Source organism: Globicephala melas, chromosome 15, assembly GCF_963455315.2.
Source record: "Globicephala melas chromosome 15, mGloMel1.2, whole genome shotgun sequence".
Taxonomy (NCBI): Eukaryota; Metazoa; Chordata; class Mammalia; order Artiodactyla; family Delphinidae; genus Globicephala; species Globicephala melas.
The window spans coordinates 6,719,806-6,738,170 of NC_083328.1; the positions used below are offsets into that span (position 1 = coordinate 6,719,806).

General features: G+C 48.6%; 1 protein-coding gene across 2 annotated transcripts; it reads left to right on the forward strand.

Annotated features, from left to right (window-relative positions):
- The first annotated feature begins 6,733 nt into the window (after positions 1-6,733).
- On the forward strand, positions 6,734-18,248 carry PILRA (paired immunoglobin like type 2 receptor alpha). 2 transcript variants are annotated; one of them, XM_030845949.3, is made up of 7 exons: positions 6,734-6,924; positions 7,239-7,625; positions 13,709-13,903; positions 16,197-16,227; positions 17,233-17,282; positions 17,493-17,524; positions 17,697-18,248. In XM_030845949.3, the coding sequence occupies exons 1-7, from the start codon at positions 6,870-6,872 to the stop codon at positions 17,817-17,819; spliced, it is 873 nt and encodes a 290-aa protein (XP_030701809.1). In that variant the 5' UTR covers positions 6,734-6,869; the 3' UTR covers positions 17,820-18,248. The 2 variants fall into 2 exon arrangements, 1 of the variants encoding a protein (XP_030701809.1); XR_009559111.2 differs by lacking the exons at positions 17,493-17,524; positions 17,697-18,248 and adding an exon at positions 11,440-11,620.
- Positions 18,249-18,365: the final 117 nt, after the last annotated feature.

Consider the following 18,365-nt stretch of genomic DNA (forward strand, 5'->3'; position numbering starts at 1 on the left):
TAACTGATAATTTAGATCATGAAATAAAAACATTTTGTAATATTTTCTGCAATAATAACTTCTGATATGTGACCACACCGCACCATGTGAACATGTCGCATAAAATGTGTGACATTTCCCAATCTAAGTGTTCCTTTAAGAAAAGTATTGATGATCCTAGTTGGGGCTGCCACAACAGAGAGAAGTTTCTCCAAACGGAAATGAATAAAACAAAACCACCTCCGAACTACAATGATTCAAGAAATGTTGTCTAATTTGGCATTACTGTCAATGGAAAACAAATTATGTGAAGTATTGATTGTAACAACATACTTAGTGATTTTACTGGGAGAAGGAAAAAAATAAATTTCACAAAATAAATATGTAATAATTTAAGAATTCCGTATGTCTTTAATTTAAAAGTCTTGCAAATATCACCAATGCATTAACAGAAACTGCAGGCTCATGCAATAATAATTAAATACAGTTGTTTCTGTTTTGCTAACTTTCACTGGTACAAAGACATATTTCTCAGTTTTGTATTAAGATGGTCTACTTCGAAGGGCAGAGATACAGCACATCTCTCACTAAGCAGATTATGAGCAGACTCAAATATTTTGACCTAAGGCATGTGGGCCTCTGGTTGTGCTTGGGCCAGGGACCCATGACTGGTAGGGGACAAACCTATGGTCCACAAGGAAGGTGACCAGCCCGCAGTGAACCTGACCACACCCTGGGGGCCACACCCAGGAGGGGCCAGGAGACACCCCCTCGATCAGGACCCTTCTGCTGCTCCCATTGTCTGAGCAGAACGGGGCAATAGTCCATCAACCCCCGGGTAAGGGCAGGGGTGACAAGCACACAGGGTAGGCGCAGGAGGGAAAAGGAGAGACGTCCAGCACATTGTGGCAGCCCTATCATCAGAGGCCCAACAGGAGGACTTTATCCTGTTAGGCTACAGGAAGCACAGCTGAGTAATGCCTCGAGGTTTGGTACCTTCTCCACCTTTTTTTTTTTGGCCGCATTGGGTCTTCCGTTGCTGCGCGCAAGCTTTTCTCTAGTTGCAGCGAGCAGGGGCTACTCTTCCTTGAAGTGCACAGGTTTCTCATTGCGGTGGCTTCTCTTGTTGCGGAGCACCGGCTCTAGGTGTGTGGGCTTCAGTAGTTGCAGCATGTGGGCTCAGTAGTTGTGGCACATGGGCTTAGTTGCTCCGTGACGTGTGGGATCTTCCCGGACCAGGGATCAAACCCGTGTCCCCTGCATTGGCAGGCGGATTCTTAACCACTGTGCCACCAGGGAAGTCCCCCCTTCTTCACTTTTAGAAACAAAATTCACCAATTTGTACTGAGGAACATTGCTTTTTGTTTGTACCTAATTAATTTTCTACAGAGATCACAGTTTAATAAAGTCCCATGACAGATTGTGTCCCGGGGGCAAGCACTGGGGGTGTGGGCCACTCCCAGTTTTCAGATATCATCCCCGGATTTTGGAGATGCCTTTCTCTCCTTCGGTCCTTGGTGTCGCCACCCTCACTCACTCATCTCTGCAGATACAAACTCCCTCCCTGCTCCCCTGGGGTCTCATTTGCCCTCATATGCTTGTGTTCATTTCAGCGTTAACTCTTTTCATCACAATTTTGCTTTGTCCTTCAGTGTATCACTCTAGAGCCATTGGTCCAGTTTTGTGAATCAGGAATGTAATGAAGCCCAATAGTAACACTAAAAAATAGACAGGGGAGGTAGAGATTGAAGCAATGTGTCTACAAGCCAAGGGATGCTGAGGATTTCCAGGAGCACCGCAGCTGGAAGAGGCAGGGCAGCGTCCTCTCTGAGAGGCGTCAGAGGGCATATGACCCTGATGACATTGTGATGGTGGATTCTGGCCTCCAGAATTGTGACAATAAATTTCTGTTGTCTTAAACCAAAACCAGATAAATACCAGGGACCAGTGACATGCAATGACGTGAAGTTTTGTGGGCTGTGATGAACTGCATCCAGTGTTCAGGACCTTAACTGAGATCTATTTGCCAATTCGGGACTTGCAAGCACATTATCAGCCTTTCAGAGTGAGAGATTACTAAAAAGATATTACAAAGAGAGAGAGAGAGAGAGGGAGGGAGGGAGGGAGGAAGGGGAGGCAGTGAGGGGAAAGAAAGAAAAAGGAGGATTTATATATCAATCATAATTCATCATAAATTTGAATTCTGTGAAATACACGTAAATAAGATAATTTTGTGGCTTTTTATCCTAAATTTGCCAAGTAACCTGAGGATCGCTGGGGAGACCCCACAGACAGGGATGTGCTGGAGCTGACTGTTAAATTTGGGGGAATGTTGCAAGCCAGTTGTTAAACACAGCCATTATTAAAAATTAAATAATATGTATACAACAGTGTGAGTGTACTTAATGCCAGTGAACTGTACACTTAAATGGTTAAAATGGTAAATTTTATGTTATGTATATTTTACACAACAAAAAAATATTAATCAAGAAAAAATAAAATAATATAAACTTACAATTAAATTATATTAAAAATGAGGGAAGCTCATCATTTCCTACTTCTTTAACCATAGTTCACTACTACGTATGCTCTCGAGGTTACTGTGCTATTGTATCCTCATGGTGGGAAGGCTGTACAATGACACATGTTATACATTTCCTCCTGACTCACATTCAGTGATTTCACATTGGTAGTCGTATTATCTGCTCAGGCTGTCAGACCAAAATAGCACAGACAGGGTGGCTAAAAAACAGAAATGTATTTCTCAGTTCTGGAGGGTGGGAAGCCCAAGATCCAGGTGCTGACAAGGTAGGTTTTACTCTAAGGCCTCTTTCCCTTGGCTTGTAGGTGGCCGCCTTCCTGCCCTGTGTTCACAATGGCCTCTGAGTGTAGACTCGTGGAGGAGGCAGAGGGGGCACTCTGGGGTCACTTCTCATGAGGACATTACTCCTATTGGGCCAGGGCCCCCTCCTCATGACCTCATTCAACCTTAAGCATTTCCTTAGGGACGCATCTCCAAATACAGCCACACTGGGGGTTAGGGCTTCAACATATGGATTTGGAGTGAGGGGGGCACACAAACAGTCAGTCCATGCAATAGTTAACTTGACACATGGAAATTGGAAAAGCCTACAAATCAGGACTCCTTTTCTAGAGATTGTTTGGTGAACACTTACCAGCACACTGCTCTGAGGGGAAGTGCAGACAATGATCTCTTGGTCCCATTCTTCTGAGTATCCTGCACTTCTCCCAGCCTGGGAGCTCAGCAAGGTCGGGGGTCAGCCTTTGATCCCCAGCTCTCAGCCCTCTGCTCTCATCTCCTAGAAGCCCAATCAGCATTTGTCAGATTGACCAGGAGCTGAAATGCATCCTGGTGGCATGAAAAGGAGGCTGACAAGAGAGGAAGTCTCGGTCCCACAGAGAAGAAACTTGTGAATATGACAGAAGCAGGAACTACAGACGCAGCCTCTGGAGTTGACTGTGGGACGGATGACTTCCCTTCCCTGAGCCTCGGGTTTCTCATCTGTAAAGTGGGGGTAGTAACAGTACCTCCCTTGGAGGGTCCCAGTGAGGACAGGATGAGGTAACACAGAGGACCCTGCACATGGCCTGGAAAGCTACATGGATCATCACACAGATACCTATCCTTTAAAGATCTCTCCTTCTTCCATAAACATTCAGTCAGCACTGACTGCCCCACTCACTGTGCCACGTGACAAGGACCCCCTGAGCCAGTGTCCCAATCAGTCCTCAAGCTTCTCCCTGTGCAGAAGGAAGACAACACAGAAAAGGGAAGCGTTGGCTGTTAACGGGGCCAGAGGGCTGTTGACCTTCATCACTGCGTGGAGAAGTGGTAGGGAGCACGGGCTCTGGGCTCAGACCCAACGCCACAGCGGACATTTACATGTGAGGTGACCTCAGTTAAATCTCATCATCTCACTCGGGACCTGAGTTTCTTCCTGCATAAAAATGAGGATCAAAATAGACCCTGCTTACCTCCTGGGGCTGCTGGGAGAGTTAAGAGCTATTTTAAAACCTAACCTGGATGTGTTTTAATCAGGTATGGTAAGACACACATGCAAATGACTGTTATGAAGGAAGCAGTTTATATTCACAAAACCATAAAAACAAGATGCCCAGCACTCCACGCAGGGCCATGCAGGGACGCACTAGGGTCAGTCAGGAGGCAGAGGGAGGGAGGGGGAAACATGGGCAGGAGCCTTTGTTGTAGGTTCTGTGAGAAAGACAAGGCAAGGGAGAGCAGGCAGGTTTAGGATCAGCTGGTATGAATAATGTCTGCGGGCTCTGGGGATTAGGGGCTGTCCCTAGTTGCCTGGCACCTGGCCCTGGGATGAATATGGCAGAAGAACATGGGCCTCCTGGAGCATAAGAGCCAGATGGAGGAGGTGGTGGGGAGTGTGGGCTCTGGACTGGTTGGTTTGCATATGACAGGTGAGCTCCTGGGCACGTCCATTGCTCTTCTAAGAACTGGCAGCCCTGGGAGGGACAGTCTCTCCCTGGTCAGTGAGGCCCCAGATGTCAGAGCATCAAGAATACAGCAAATAAGAAAAGATGGCCAACACGAGTGCAAAGCACCCGACACACAGGAAGTGGGAGATGTCATCCCTGCCTGTTTCAACTTTGTGGGGCCTGGGTCTCCCTCTACCTGCCTCACATAGTGAAGCAAGCTGAGAGTCTTCCCTTCCCAGCTGGACTCTAGTTCCTGGAGGGCTCACTGCACGCCTGCACCCAACCAGGGCAGGAGAAGCCTTCTCTGGGCCCCTCCCTGCCTGCAAAACAAGAGGAAGTACACAGAGTGCTGATGTCAGCAGAGGCCCGTGGACAGCCCACGGGAAAGAGCAGAGACCAAGACCTTGCCCTTCGTACCTCCCCCTTCCCTGTGCTCTTTCTTTGCCTCATGTGTCCTACCTCACCTCAGGGGCCACACTCACATCCCTCCTGCCTTTGTTTCCCCAGACCCTGAGAAGTGGCCAGCTGAATGAAGCACAATGAATGACCCCCCAGGATGGGCTGTGGAAGGAAGGGGAAGTGAGGGAGGTTAATGGGGGTGGTTGGTGGGGGAGGGGCGATCTTGGGTAAGCATGAAGCTCACGAGGCAGACAGACCTGAGTGCGGTCCAAATCCAGACCTGGAGGGAACCAGAGTAAGTGAGGTCACCTCCCTGTGGACTTTGAAAGATGCTTGGGCTGAATTGGTGACAGGAGTTCATCCTCCCTTCCCCCAACAGGAATGGGAGAGTTTGGGACTCTCCATGCCATTAAGGCTCTGGGCCTCAGTTTCTCCCTGGGTAAAATGAACATAAGGATACATCACCACAGAATGTTGTAAAGCTGAAAATGAGAAAACGCAGGTTTAGGGCTTGACTCAGATAAGGGGGTTCCATGAAAGTGCAGAATCTGTCCTCTGAGGCCTATAAGTGCAGGCACGTAGAGAAAGCCAGGACTACCTGGCTGGCCATGAGAGAACTGTGGAAAACATCTATTAGGATTGGGAAAGAAACTGAGAAAAGGAAAAAGGAAGTTCAAATCATGTCCTCCCACCCCCATGGTCCATTCTGTGAACCAATGCCAACGTCATCCTGGAGAGTGGGTGAGCAGAGCCTCCATCCCAGCCAGCCCTGGGGGGGCCACCAAAGTTCCCAGCCCCCAATCTCTCACCCCGCCCACCACCAGTCACAGGCGGGCAGGGCCTCCATCAGAGGGGGTCCCAGGGACTGTCAGCTGGATGGCTCATGACTGCTCTGACCTTCATCCCCTCTGTCCAGGGAAGGCTCTGGATGAGCCAGGGTCGCACAGCTGCAGATGGAACCCCCTGAGAAGCGTTATTAAATACAGTCTCCGGGCTCACCCCGCAGGGCTCTGTACTCACAGGGTGAAGCCCAGAGATTCTGTGGTGCAGCCAGGAGGAAGCATCCAGAAGGAGCAGAAGGCTCTGTGGGCTCAGCAAGACTGGAGTTCAAGTCCTGGACCCGCCACCTCAGAGTCCTGGACGTGGGGCAGGGCGTGTCTGAGCCCCGGTGTCCTCCTTGTAGAGTGTGAGGACAGAGGGCCCTGCAGATCCAGTCCTGCATCTCTGGGTGGAGGCGTGGCCTCCAGAAGGCCCACCTTCTGGGTAGGTGGGAACCTGCGCCCACCCTCACCTCAACTCAGGGAGGGTGTGAGACTGCACACAGGGAGCAGAGCAGGGCGGGAGGGGCCTGGTGGGCCTTGGTTCTGCCTGGGGATGAAGGGGGGCACTGCAGTGTCCCCTACCTGCAGAGAGAGACCACCAGCATGCTGGTGCCCCTGGTGCCTGGGCTGGGGGCTGAGGCTTGACCACCAGCAGCTCCCTCCTCCTCCTCTCTAAGGGGCTGTAGCTGGGCAGGGACTCAGGGCCGTGGACCTCTCCCTGAAGGAGCCTGAACTGGTCCTGCTGTCACCCCTTTCCCTGGGAGGAGAGAGACACTCAGAGAAGCAGAGAAAAGGAGAGACAGACACACAGAGACACAGAGGCTGACTCCTAAGGAGATGCCAAGGGGGTGGCAGAGGCAGGGAGCTGAGGGAGAGAGGAGAGGCCCCAGCTGGCCCAGGTCAGGACCAGCCCCTCAGTGTGCAGAGCGGGGCAGGGAGCCCTAGATCATGGTTCCCTTTGCACTGACCACAGAGAGGCCCTTTTGCAATATAGGAAAAGAAGCCAGATTGATAAAGGAAGTGTCAGTCATGGCAGGGGTGGGCGGGTTTGGGGAAGGCCCCTACCCTCCTCAGTCCTCGGAAGGAGCCTTGTCCTCGCTCTCCTGGTGCTGAGACTCCCCGCAGGCGGCCCCTCCACAGGCCTCCCGTCTGGCCTTGAAGGCTCTGCTTGTCTTCTCATCCCGGGAGGAGGGCAAGGCCATGGGTCTGCCCCTGCTGCTGACCCTGCTGCTGCCCCTGGCATCTCTGCAGGCAGGTGAGAGGCCGGGACTGTCCTGCTCTGCCTAGGGCCACAGGGACCACCCCCCTGGGGAGGGGCTATGGCTGGGTATCTGTAGAAGTGTCCCCTGGGGTAGCCGGCCAGGCCTCCCACCCCCAACAAACAAAGAGCTGGTCCCACAGTGCCGGGTCCCCCCAACTCCGCACCCTCCTCCCCGCCCCAAGCCTGGAGAGGGGCTCACCCAGGCCAGAGGGCCAGTCCTACCACCTGTCACACATCCCACTGTAGGTGAGGGTGGCTGACGGTCTGGGGTCACCTTCAAAGTCTCTCCCTTTCCCTCCCTCCTCTAGGTCACTGGGCAGAACACAATCCAAACACTGCCTTTGGGATGAACCAACCAAAGGAAATCTCAGCCCCCGAGGGTGGCTCCATCGACATCCCCTTCTTCTTCTATCACTCCTGGATACACAGCGTTCTCAACGTGAATATATTCTGGAGATGGAAACACTTCCATGGGGAGTTCATCTACAACACGACCCCGATGTTCATCCATAATGATTTCAAGGACCGGCTCCTCCTGAATTGGACAAAGGGTGGGAAGAACGGCTCCCTCCAGATCTCGAAACTGCGGAGGGAGGATGCGTCTAGCTACTTCTGCCGGGTGGAGATGGACACATGGGGAAACGGCAAGAAGATGTGGCAGTCCATCGACGGAACCACACTCACCATCACCCCCCGTGAGTCCAGCTGTCCTGCCTGAGGCTCTTGGAGGCCACTGGGGTCTTGTCTCCCAGGCCTGGCCCAGGCCCCCTCTTCCTCTCTTCTCTCAAACTCCTCTCCCTGCCCCCTCTACTCCTCCCCAGGCCTCTATCAACCCCTTTTCACCTTAATCTTCCCCAGCCCTGCGCTGCCTCCCTTGCCCATCCTCCTCTCTGCCCCCTCCCTCATCCTCAGGCCTCCGCCCTCTGGGCTCCCGGCTATTCTCCTCTCTTGCTCCAAGCTGGGGCTGCCCCTCCCCTGCCCTCACCCCATGTCCTCCAGGTGACTTGACATCTTTGGGATGTGGCTGCCTCCCCTTTGTCATGTGTCCATGTGTGGGGACTCAGCTACCCCATGTCTGTCTCCCCACGGCCATGAGCTCAGCCCACACACACAGTAGGTGTGTGGTGGCCACCAATGGTGGCCCGAGGCGTCCCGTGTCCCCATCACCTGTTTCCCATCTCCCCCTTCCTTCTGCTGCTCTGCTCCCCAGAACATGGCCCTCAACGCTCCCACCCCCATCCCACCTCTTTCCCATCTCCTCTTCCCCCGCTTCCACCCTCTTTACCTCCTTGCCTCCCCCGCACCTCTCCCTGTGTGGTTCTAGTCACACTGTCCCCGTTGTCCACCCTGATTTTGCTCCTCTGTCCTGGTCATGACGAGGCAGCAGCAGCGGTAAAGGCAGCTCCCGCCGACTGTGCCCTGCCTCCCGGCTGGACACCTTGGCAGCATCATCCCAGCTAAACCCCAGCTAACCTTCCCCACGACCCCGGTAACAGTCGGCCCTTCTGCCATCCTCCTGTTACAGGAAGGGAGACCGAGGCTCACACAGCAAACACCTGCCCGAAGTCACTCCTGGTGCAGGTGGGGTTTGACCCCAGTTTAACCCCAGAGCCTCTTCTCTTAACCATGAGCCGCTTGGCCTCGGGTACTGACCTGATCATCTTGTTTTGACTATTTTTCACCTAATAATGGCCGTGTAGCATCAACGGATCTCCCTCTGTCATTCAGTGGGGCGTTGAACTTGAACCTCAGTGTATCTGACTCCAGGGCAGAGGTGAGGGGTTCTCTCCCAGGTACAGGCAATAAAGGAGTGTGTTGTCTGTAGATTATTTTTTTGAAAATTGTCTACGTTTGTTTGCTTTTTATAATCACTTGTGCTGGCAATTCTAAGCAGTATCAGTGATGAATCTCTGCTCCCGGCTGGGATGGACACTCCCCGTGTCTCCCCCTCAGAAAACCATTGCCCCTTCTTGACCACTATGCTGGTTTTAAAGCAAATAGATAGTGACTCACAACCTGAATTAAGCAAGACAGCCTTGGATTAGTATTTCCTGCACCTCCTCCATATTTCCTTAAATGGCCTTTTTTGAGGGACTTCGTCTCTCCTTAAATCCCTCTTCTTCCTTTCCTAATTCTTCCTTCTTTTTCTCATTTCTGTGTTTCAGTCACACTTACTGTGAGTTTTTTCATCAATAAGTTAATTTTTTTCAATTAATTCAATTAATTGGATGGTCATGCTCATTACTTTTTAAAAGATACAAGAAAGTAATAAAAAGAAATGTTTTTAATCCCAGTGAAGTACCACCATGCAAAAACATCACACCAAAGGAATATCTGTAGCAAACATATCTCATAAGTTTGAGATTGGCTTATTAATTTTTTTTTACAAACGGTTTACTTTTGTAGCCAAATCTAATTATATTCTCATTTGTAGTTTTTCTCTTTTATTTCTAAGCTGAAAACCCCACATCCCACTAGGGGTGAAAATATTTTTTCCTAATTTTTGTAAGATTTGATTACTTTTCATAATAAAATTCTTCAACATAGTGAGAATTTATTTTGGTATATAGTGTGAGATAAAGAACTAAGTTGATCTTTATACCAAGAAACAAATCAGTTGTCCTTACTTCATTTATTGAATATTTTTTCTTTTTTCCATTGATTCATAGGCCTAGCTTTTAAGTTCTTTTGTAGAATAGCATCCGTTTCTGGTCTGTCTATTCTGTTTCACTAGTCTGTGTTTTCTTATATTAGTGCGACACTGTTGTAGTTATTAAAACTTTATCATGTTTCAATGACTGTTAAGACTTTTGCCATCACAACCACATATTCCTTCCTCAAAATCTTTATTTGTTGCCCGCCTATTCTTCCACATAAGTGTCAGAATAAGTTTGCCAAGTACCTAGAAAAATGCTTATGTTGATTTTTTAAATAAGAATTGCATTAAACCTATAAAGCAATTGACAGAAACTGAAATCAGTATGATGTGCAATCTTCTCACTGAGGAAAGGGTCCTATTTTGTATCCCTCAGTAAACCCTTGTAATGTTCTTCCAAAGATCATGCAAATGCCTCACAAGACTTTTTCCTATTCTCTACTTTTATTATTAATGTGCAACATTTAAAAATGTATACTTGTTATAATTTTCATTTTAAAAGTAATGCATAAATTCTGGCCAAGATGCTGGGTTATATGCACATGTTTACCTCCACTCCCTCCCAAGATCTACTAAAATGACAGCAAAGGGAATTTTTTAAGACAAAACCCCACAAAGACAAAGTATTTGCAATCCAGGTGAACAGAAACAAAATTGGGGACGCTGGAAACAGATAGACTAATGTAACTGGCTCAGGAGACCAGAGGAGTTAAACCCTAAGCCACCAGCAGGGACACCCAGAAGGAAGGCGATTTACACTGCAAAACCCTTTAAAGGGTCAGGAATGGCAGCTCCTAGTACTCATGAAACTGGGGGTGGAAGGGGGCCTGAAAACTAGAGGACTAGTTGAAATGTATTTAAGAAGCAGAGACACCTCCGTACCCCCACCCACAACCCCGGCCAAAGAGTGGATATTTGCTTTCTAGAAACGATAACCCACAAGGAGCCTGGGGGGAGTACCCTGGGGCCTAACTGGCGACAAGGATTTAGTTCTTAAATCTGGAGATTTGGTGAACTGATGAGACCTTAAACAACTTGACCCCTGTGGGAGCCTCCCAGGATGCAGGTAGCCAGGCTGGTACCCACAACCCACCCACCAAGGGCAGAATATTAGGAGACTCTTCTCTGGGATATCTATCTGATGGGCCTGAAAAGATCTAGAAATATAACAGATCACTCTACAGCCCACTAACTGACATGCCTTTTCTGCTATAACACACACAGCTTCCTGTATGCTGGGAGCCAAGGGGGTAAGGTGATTGGGGTCTCGGCCTTGCACCAAATCCCCTGCACTAAGGATTGTACCCTCACCTCAGCTGTGCCCAGGTTGCTTGAGGCTACAGAAGCTGTTTTAAAAATGACTGAACTAAACATTTAAAGAATGCTTTTCCCATGAAATGCAGAGAACAGAACAATCTGGGGGGAAAGGGCATCTGGAAGAATCCAAAATTATGAAAGATTAAAATTTTCAAATAACTATCATCCTCAGAGAGTTAAGGAATTTCATGTATATAACACAAAAGGGTGCTTTACAAAGGAGCTTCTGAAACAAAAAAAGGTCTTGGAAATTATAGGTATACTAGCAAAGATGGAAAACTCAATAAATGATTGAAAGATGAAGTTTGTGGAAATATCTCAGAAGGTAGAAAAAAATTCAAAGATTTGGATATTGTAGTGGGTGAACAGCAGCCCCCCAAAGGTCATGTCTACATCCTAATCCCCAGAACTTTATACTGAATAATGTGAATACTGCCTTATACTGTTGGAGATGTGATTCAGTTGAGGAATTTGAGATGAGATTATCTGGGATTATCTGAGTGGGCTCTAAATAGTAATAAAAGTGTCCTTATAAGAGAGGGGCAGTGGGAGATTTGACACAGATGGAAGAGAAGGCAGTGTGACCACAGAGGCAGAGACTGTAATGAAGCAGCCACCAGAAGCTGGAAGAAGCAAGGAACAGATTCCGCTTCAGAGCCTCCTGAGTGAGCGCAGCGTGGCTGACACCTCGATTTCTGACTTCTGGCCTCCAGATCTGTGAGTAAACTTCTGTTGTTTAGAGTCACCCAGCTTGTGGCAATTTGTCATAGCAGCCATAGAAATGTAATATAGGAATTATAAGGAAGGATAAGAAAAATTGAGAATTGGTCCAAGAGTTCCAACCCCTGAATAATAGTTTTAAAAACAGAGAAAAAAGAAGCCCATGGGGGAAGAAGTTATCAACAAAATTACTCTAGAAATTTTCCAGAATGAAAGAACCCAGCAAAATGGATAAAAATAAAGAGACCAACCCTGGGGCACTGCAACATGAAATTTCAAAACACCAGGGATAAAGGAAGATCCAATACATTTCCAAGGAGGAAATCAACTGGCCACATAAAGAGATTCAGGAATCAGAGTGGCTTGACTCTCTCAATAGCAATAGAGGAAGCTGGAGGACAGTGGTTGAATGTTGTGAAATTCCAAGGGAAAATTATTTCATTTATTCATTTAACAAATGAAATAACAAGCACTGACTGAGTGACTATTATATGTCAGGTCCTAATCTGGGCACTGGGATAAAGGAGTTAAGACAAAAAAAAAAAAAAATTATTATTTGTCTCAGAAAATCATCAATTTCACAGAAATTTTTTAGAATTATCAACCTATGATTGAGCACACATCACTCATGATTTCAACAGACTCTTTGTGGTTGTTAAATCTGCAGGAGTCTTATCTGTCTTCTTGTTTGTTTCTTCTCTAACCACTTCCTGTATTTGTTATTCCTTCTGCTGTTCTGTTTCATAAAAACATTTATTCCAACATAGGTTTTCATTACTTTCAAACTATGAGTTTCCTTAGAGCTGGCTCCTCTCTGTTTGGTAATTTTTTTCTTTGGAAATTTTCATTCACTTTAAAAATTTCTTCCCATTTTAAATAATTACAGCATTTAATACTATGAATTTAGCTTAGAGTGTGGTTTAGTCATATTCCAGGAGTTTTTAAAAAATACATCTTGCTCGTTTTTATTTTCTAAATAGCATGTCATTATATATATTTATTTGACTAAGAACTTAAAATTTTTTATCTCAACTGAGTGATGGGATTCACACTTTTATTATTAATTTCTACAAGTGGACAGAAAATTCAGTCCACACTAACCTGAAGATTTTATTGGAGTTGGATTTTCTGTATGTGGCTTAGTATTATGTCAATTTTTTTTTTTTTTTTTTTTTTTTGCGGTATGCGGCCCCTCACTGTTGTGGCCTCTCCCGTTGCGGAGCAGTCTCTGGACGTGCAAGCTCAGCGGCCGTGGCTCACGGGCCCAGCCGCTCCGTGGCCTGCGGGATCCTCCCGGACTGGGGCACGAACCCGTGTCCCCTGCATCGGCAGGCGGACTCTCAACCACTGTGCCACCAGGGAAGCCCTATGTCAATTTTTTAATGGTGCCTTAAACATCTACAAAGATACAATCTGTGTGTAGGAACTAAAGTTCAATACATATTAATTTAACCATAATAATATATTTCCAGGATACACTAGGTGCTTTACAGATGTTTTCTCACTTATTAAGACAATCATGTAAAATGACAAATACTGTTTGAATCCACTTCTATGAGGTACCTAGAGTAGTCAAATGCTTAGGGTCAGAAAGTAGAATGGTGAGTGCCAGGGGCTGGGGAAAGGGGGAATGGGGAGTTGGTGTTTAATAGGGACAGAGTTTCAGTTTGGAAAGATGAAAAATTTCGGAAGATGGATGGTGGTGATGGTTGCACGATAATGTGAATACACTTGATGTCACTGAACTATACACTTAAATATGGTTAAAATGGTAAATCTGTGTTACGTATATTTTACCACATTAATTTTTTTGATCCTGTGACTTAGTTGTCCCTATTTGTAGGTGATGAAATGAGGTTCTGAGATCACAGCACTGATCAGTGGTAGGGTCAGGATTTAAACAGAGTGATGAGGATTCAGGGCTTCCAGTATCTGCCCTTGTTACTCCCCTCCCTGTGGGAGAGCTTCAGAGACTTGCTCCCCACACCCCCACATTCCCCAAACTAGGGAACAAGATGTGACAGCTTCACCCAGATACCTCCAGCCCTTTAGTGAAGAATTTGCATATTTCTCATGTCTTCCCAGCCACCAAGACAACCACTCAAGGTCCCACCACCACCATCACCACCACAGCTGGCCTCAGGGTCCCAGAGGGCAAAAGGAGTTCATGGTCTTGGCCCTTGAGTACTGAAGCTACAGTCGGGTTGGCACTGGCCAGCGCTGTGCTCATAACTGCAATTGTGGGACTGACTGTGTACCTCAGGTGGAAGAGAAGCAAAGGTAAGTGGTCTGGGACCCCCAATCTCTCCCCAAGATTCCCAACTGGGTGTTCCTCAGAACACTCCTGCATCTGAATGACCATAGATGCCCATTAAAAATGCAGATCCCTGCTGGGCTTGAGATCTGAGCTTGGGAATCTGCATTTTTAATGGTCTCCTCAGGTGGTATTTGTGTATCAAGTTTGGGAACCACCGCTCAAGACCAATCCCTCTCCACAAATCTGGTCGTTTCCAGTTCTTTTCATTTGACTTAATCATTTCTCATTTGTCCTCACCTTTTAGTGCAAGGGTAGGGAGGATCTGCTCTGGGAAATGTAAGGAGAGAACAGAAGGGACAGGAAGGTGGCTCCACTCAGCAAGCACTGGTTGGACACCCATTTTTCAGGGTCTGGGTTATAACTGGAGATGCAAAAGTAAATAAAGCACAGGCCCTGCTTTCAAGGAACTGGGGGATAGGAGGATATGGGGATATAACTGGGGGATATGCCTCAAGGGCTAATGGCCTCATTTGCAAATAGCTATGGTAGGTTGGGAGGAAGGAGGGGTAATCAAGGAGCACTTCCCAGAGGAAGTGACACCTGCAAAAAGTCTCAAAGAATGAAAAAGAATTAGCCAGGTGGTGAGGGTGCTGTAGAGGTCACCGTCCTTCCAGGGGAAGGAAACCATGCTGGGAACTCTAAGTAGCTCACAGCTGTGGAGGAGGCAGGAGATGAGAGAAGAAGACCTTGGAAATCACACCCCAGAGCCTCTAATCCCAGCAGCAATGTGATAAAGCAAAGTGGCAACCTCAGCTTGGCCTTGCAGATACAGTGTCTGCAGTGGAAGGGCCAGAGGTGGGCCAGGCTGGGGTCAGTCTAAAATTGTTATTTTAGCTCTGCAGAGCAAAAACCACAGTGGTTGTGTCCTGAGAGTGAGGATGAACGTTCAAGATGTAGAGAAAATGTGACATAGTCACTGAGGAAATGCAAGATGGTATTTGAGGATCAACTCAGATGAGAAGCCATAAAGCATCATTGCACATGACTGTTTTTTTTCAGCAGTATTCAACCATGCAGGTTTAGAAACCTTTAGGAATTGCTGATTAAAAGTTGTGTTCAGGGAATTCCCTGGCGGTCCAGTGGTTGGACCCTGTACTTTCACTGCCGAGGGCCTGGGTTCGATCCCTGGTTGGGGAACTAAGATCCCGCAAGCCGTGCCACAGCCAAAGAAAAAAAGTTGTGTTCAGCTGCTAGCATCAGAGAACAGAAGTAACAGTGGGTTAAGTAACACAGAGGGTTTCTTTTTTCCTCATCTAAAAGGATCTGGAGCCAGAAAGCAGACGACACCGTCCTTAAGCACTCAGGCTCCTAACTTCCTGCTCACTGTCCTGAATACTGACTTCTATCCTGAAGGGTGCTTTATGGTGCAAGATGGCTGCTAGGACTCCAGGCATGATTTGTGAATCTAAACAGGAAACAGGATGTAGGAGGAAAGGACAAAAAGACTATGACCCAGCTTTCTGTCCTCCCTTTAAAGAGCTTTCCTGAAAGTCCTACCTACAACTTCCCCTTAGTCATAGGTCCCACATCTATCTGTAGGGGGGCACACTGCCACTCCAAATAAAATCAAGGTTCTGTAACTGAATAAGAAGAATCAAATGGATATTGGGATAAGCAAATAGCATTCCCTGCTTTAGGACACATCCAGGATTGAAGATGTGTCAGCAAGTGTGGCAGAAGGACAGGGGAACACAGGAGGTCAAGGAGCGAGTAAGAGGGCACAGATGGAGAGTAGAGGACTCAGCAGGGAGCCTGGATAACCTGAAAGAAAGTGGATCATCAAGAGACAAGAGTTAGTGAGGTTAAGCACAGGTACAGAGGGATGATGACAAAAGAGAGCTGGAAGGAAAGACAGTAGTAGCATAACTATGATACTAGCATTTACTAGGTCAGGGGTCTCAGCTCGAGTGATTTAAAAAAAAAAAGGCCCAGGGTGTGGCTGAGTGGAGCAGAGGTCACTGGAGTTGGGGGAAGTGGGCAAGTCCAATGTGTTCAGAAGGTGAAGGGGCGCAGGGTGCAGGGAAGAGCTGCTCTCCTGATGGGTGTTGAGGACAAGGCAGGATCGGTGTGGGCAGCCTCAGGGTGCCTGCTGGGTGCAGGCTCAGAGTCCCAGGCCCTCCCAGGCGGGTTTCAGCCGAGCCGCTTCGCTGCTCTGGTCTCTCCAAGGATTAGCTCAGAGTGGGGCGGGGCAGAGAAGGCAGGCAGGAGACAGGCCTCCATGGATGACACATTGACACACTGTTGGTCCCCCTACAGGTCTGCAGACTAAAGCCAGAACCCCAGCCAGGTGAGCGCTTCTCCTCCAAGGCGGGAGGGGGTGCTGTTTTGTGAAGCAGGAAGTTTCTTTCTGAGAACAGCACTAGGGAGCCTTTCACAGCCCCTCCCCTCCTGGACTCTCCATCCACACCCTCCCAAGTCCCCTAACAGGCCAGACTCTTCACTTCCGGAGGCTCCAGCTCTTTAAAAAATCGAGAACAGTGGACCAGCACTTTCTCTGATTCTTTCCCAGAACATCTCCCTTTGTCTTTCTCTGGCTGCCCCTTTCCTCCTTCATCCCCAGTTCTCAGCCTTTTCCTCCGTTCATCCTGGTTTCTCTCCACCTCATCCTTCCTGAACACACCTACCACCTCCACGTTCTGTCCTCTTTCTTGCCCCTCATCCGATCTGTCCTTTTCCCCTGTGAGGCGGGACCTCCAGCTGCTCTGCCCTCTGTCTTTACTCAGATCAACTTCCCTCCTGGCTTCCAGCCTGGCTCCCTCTCCTCGGGCCCCAGCTCCTCTTCCTTTCCTGAGCTCTTACCCTCCTCATGGCCCACCTCTTTCCTTTCTCCATCTTTCCTTCCACTTCCAGGCTTTTCCTTCTCTCAGCCCCTCCCTCTTTCCTCTCCCTCCTGACTCTTGATAGCTGCCCTCCTCGGACCCCTCCCCATGGCGATGGCCAGGGAACCTGAGATTAGCTTCCTGGTTTTAACTGAGGCTCCAGTTTTAACTGAGGCGCTGCGGCAGAGAGAACAGAAGTTCCCCCTCCTGCTTCTCCTCCCTGTGCCCCTGCAGTAAAGCCGCTTCTCCAGAACAATCCACCTCAGTCAGCACTCAGGGACAGGGCTACACCGCAAATGACCCCTCAACCCCGTCCAGGCGGCCTCCTTCTGAGAGCCTCAGACCTCTGCCTTCATCTTCCGAGTGTGTCCAGGCAGGTCACAGAGCCCTCACCAAGAGAACCAGCCCGATGCAGGTGGTAACTCTTTTCTGCCCAGCCTCTGACACATCGCCCCCTTCCTGTTCCCACACAGGGGATCCTTCCAAAACCCAGAGGAGAAATACGAGAACATTGGGAATAAAGGTAGGTCCTGCCGCCATCATCCCCGCTCTCCACCTGGGCCGTCCTTCCCCCCGCACACCCCCTCCCTACACACGTGCCCTCAGCATCCTCCTCTCTCCCCCGCCTCACCCACCCTCTCCCAGACCCTGTTCCTGACCTAAAGATGACCTCACCACTGGAGCCCCCTTGCTGCCAGGCCACCTAACCCTGGCACATCTTGATTTTTTCTAGGACAACATACAGGCCCCAAGCTGGACACCAAGGTAAGCAGCTCAGATTAGGGCCTGAAAGAATTAAAGGAACGTTTGGAGAAGGTGGGGTGGAAGAACAGAGGGACTGTGGTTTTGGCAGGGCATCAGCTGTGGGATTGCGGCTCTAAGATGGGACAGCTCCCCCTCTGCTGCCTAACCCCTTCCCCTTTCCATTCTCCCCCAGGATGACGGCATCTGGTATGCCTCCCTCACCCTCTCCAGCTTGACCTCACCAGCAGCGCCTCCCCACCCGCCTCCCCAAGAGGGCCCCCAGGAAGAGACCCTATACTCTGTCATAGAGGCCTAAGGAGTGAGACTGAGTGAGGACCTGCTTAGAGTCAGCTGCACACAGGGATCTCAGTTTCTCATAATCACCCTGGACAGACACAGACAACTCAGAAGCCAGCAGGTGTTGAAGGCCACCAAGGACCTGAGAGACACACCGCCACCTGCTCCAGTTCCCTCTTCAACTTCCTAGCCCTTGACCACAAAAATAAAAGTCCCTGTACAATCTGCCTGAATGCATCTAAGGAGAAAGCTGACATCACCTTCAACTTCTGTCCTTCTTGCCATAAAGGAACCATAATAGATAGCTCACACCCAAGATCCCTCCCCTAGTACTTTTGTTCAGTGACTGCCTCAGGCCAGGGACCAGTAAATCCCCAAACACTGGTAGTCAGTCTGGAACCCAAGGTCTGTCTCCTAATTTAACCATTCTACTTCCCTCATGATAATAATTAGCATGCATTGTGTTAGTGGTTTACTTCATTTCAGCATCATCAACAACCCTATATGGCACTGGATGTACCATCTGAGGCAGGATAACAAGACCCAGAATGGTTACAGTGTTTTT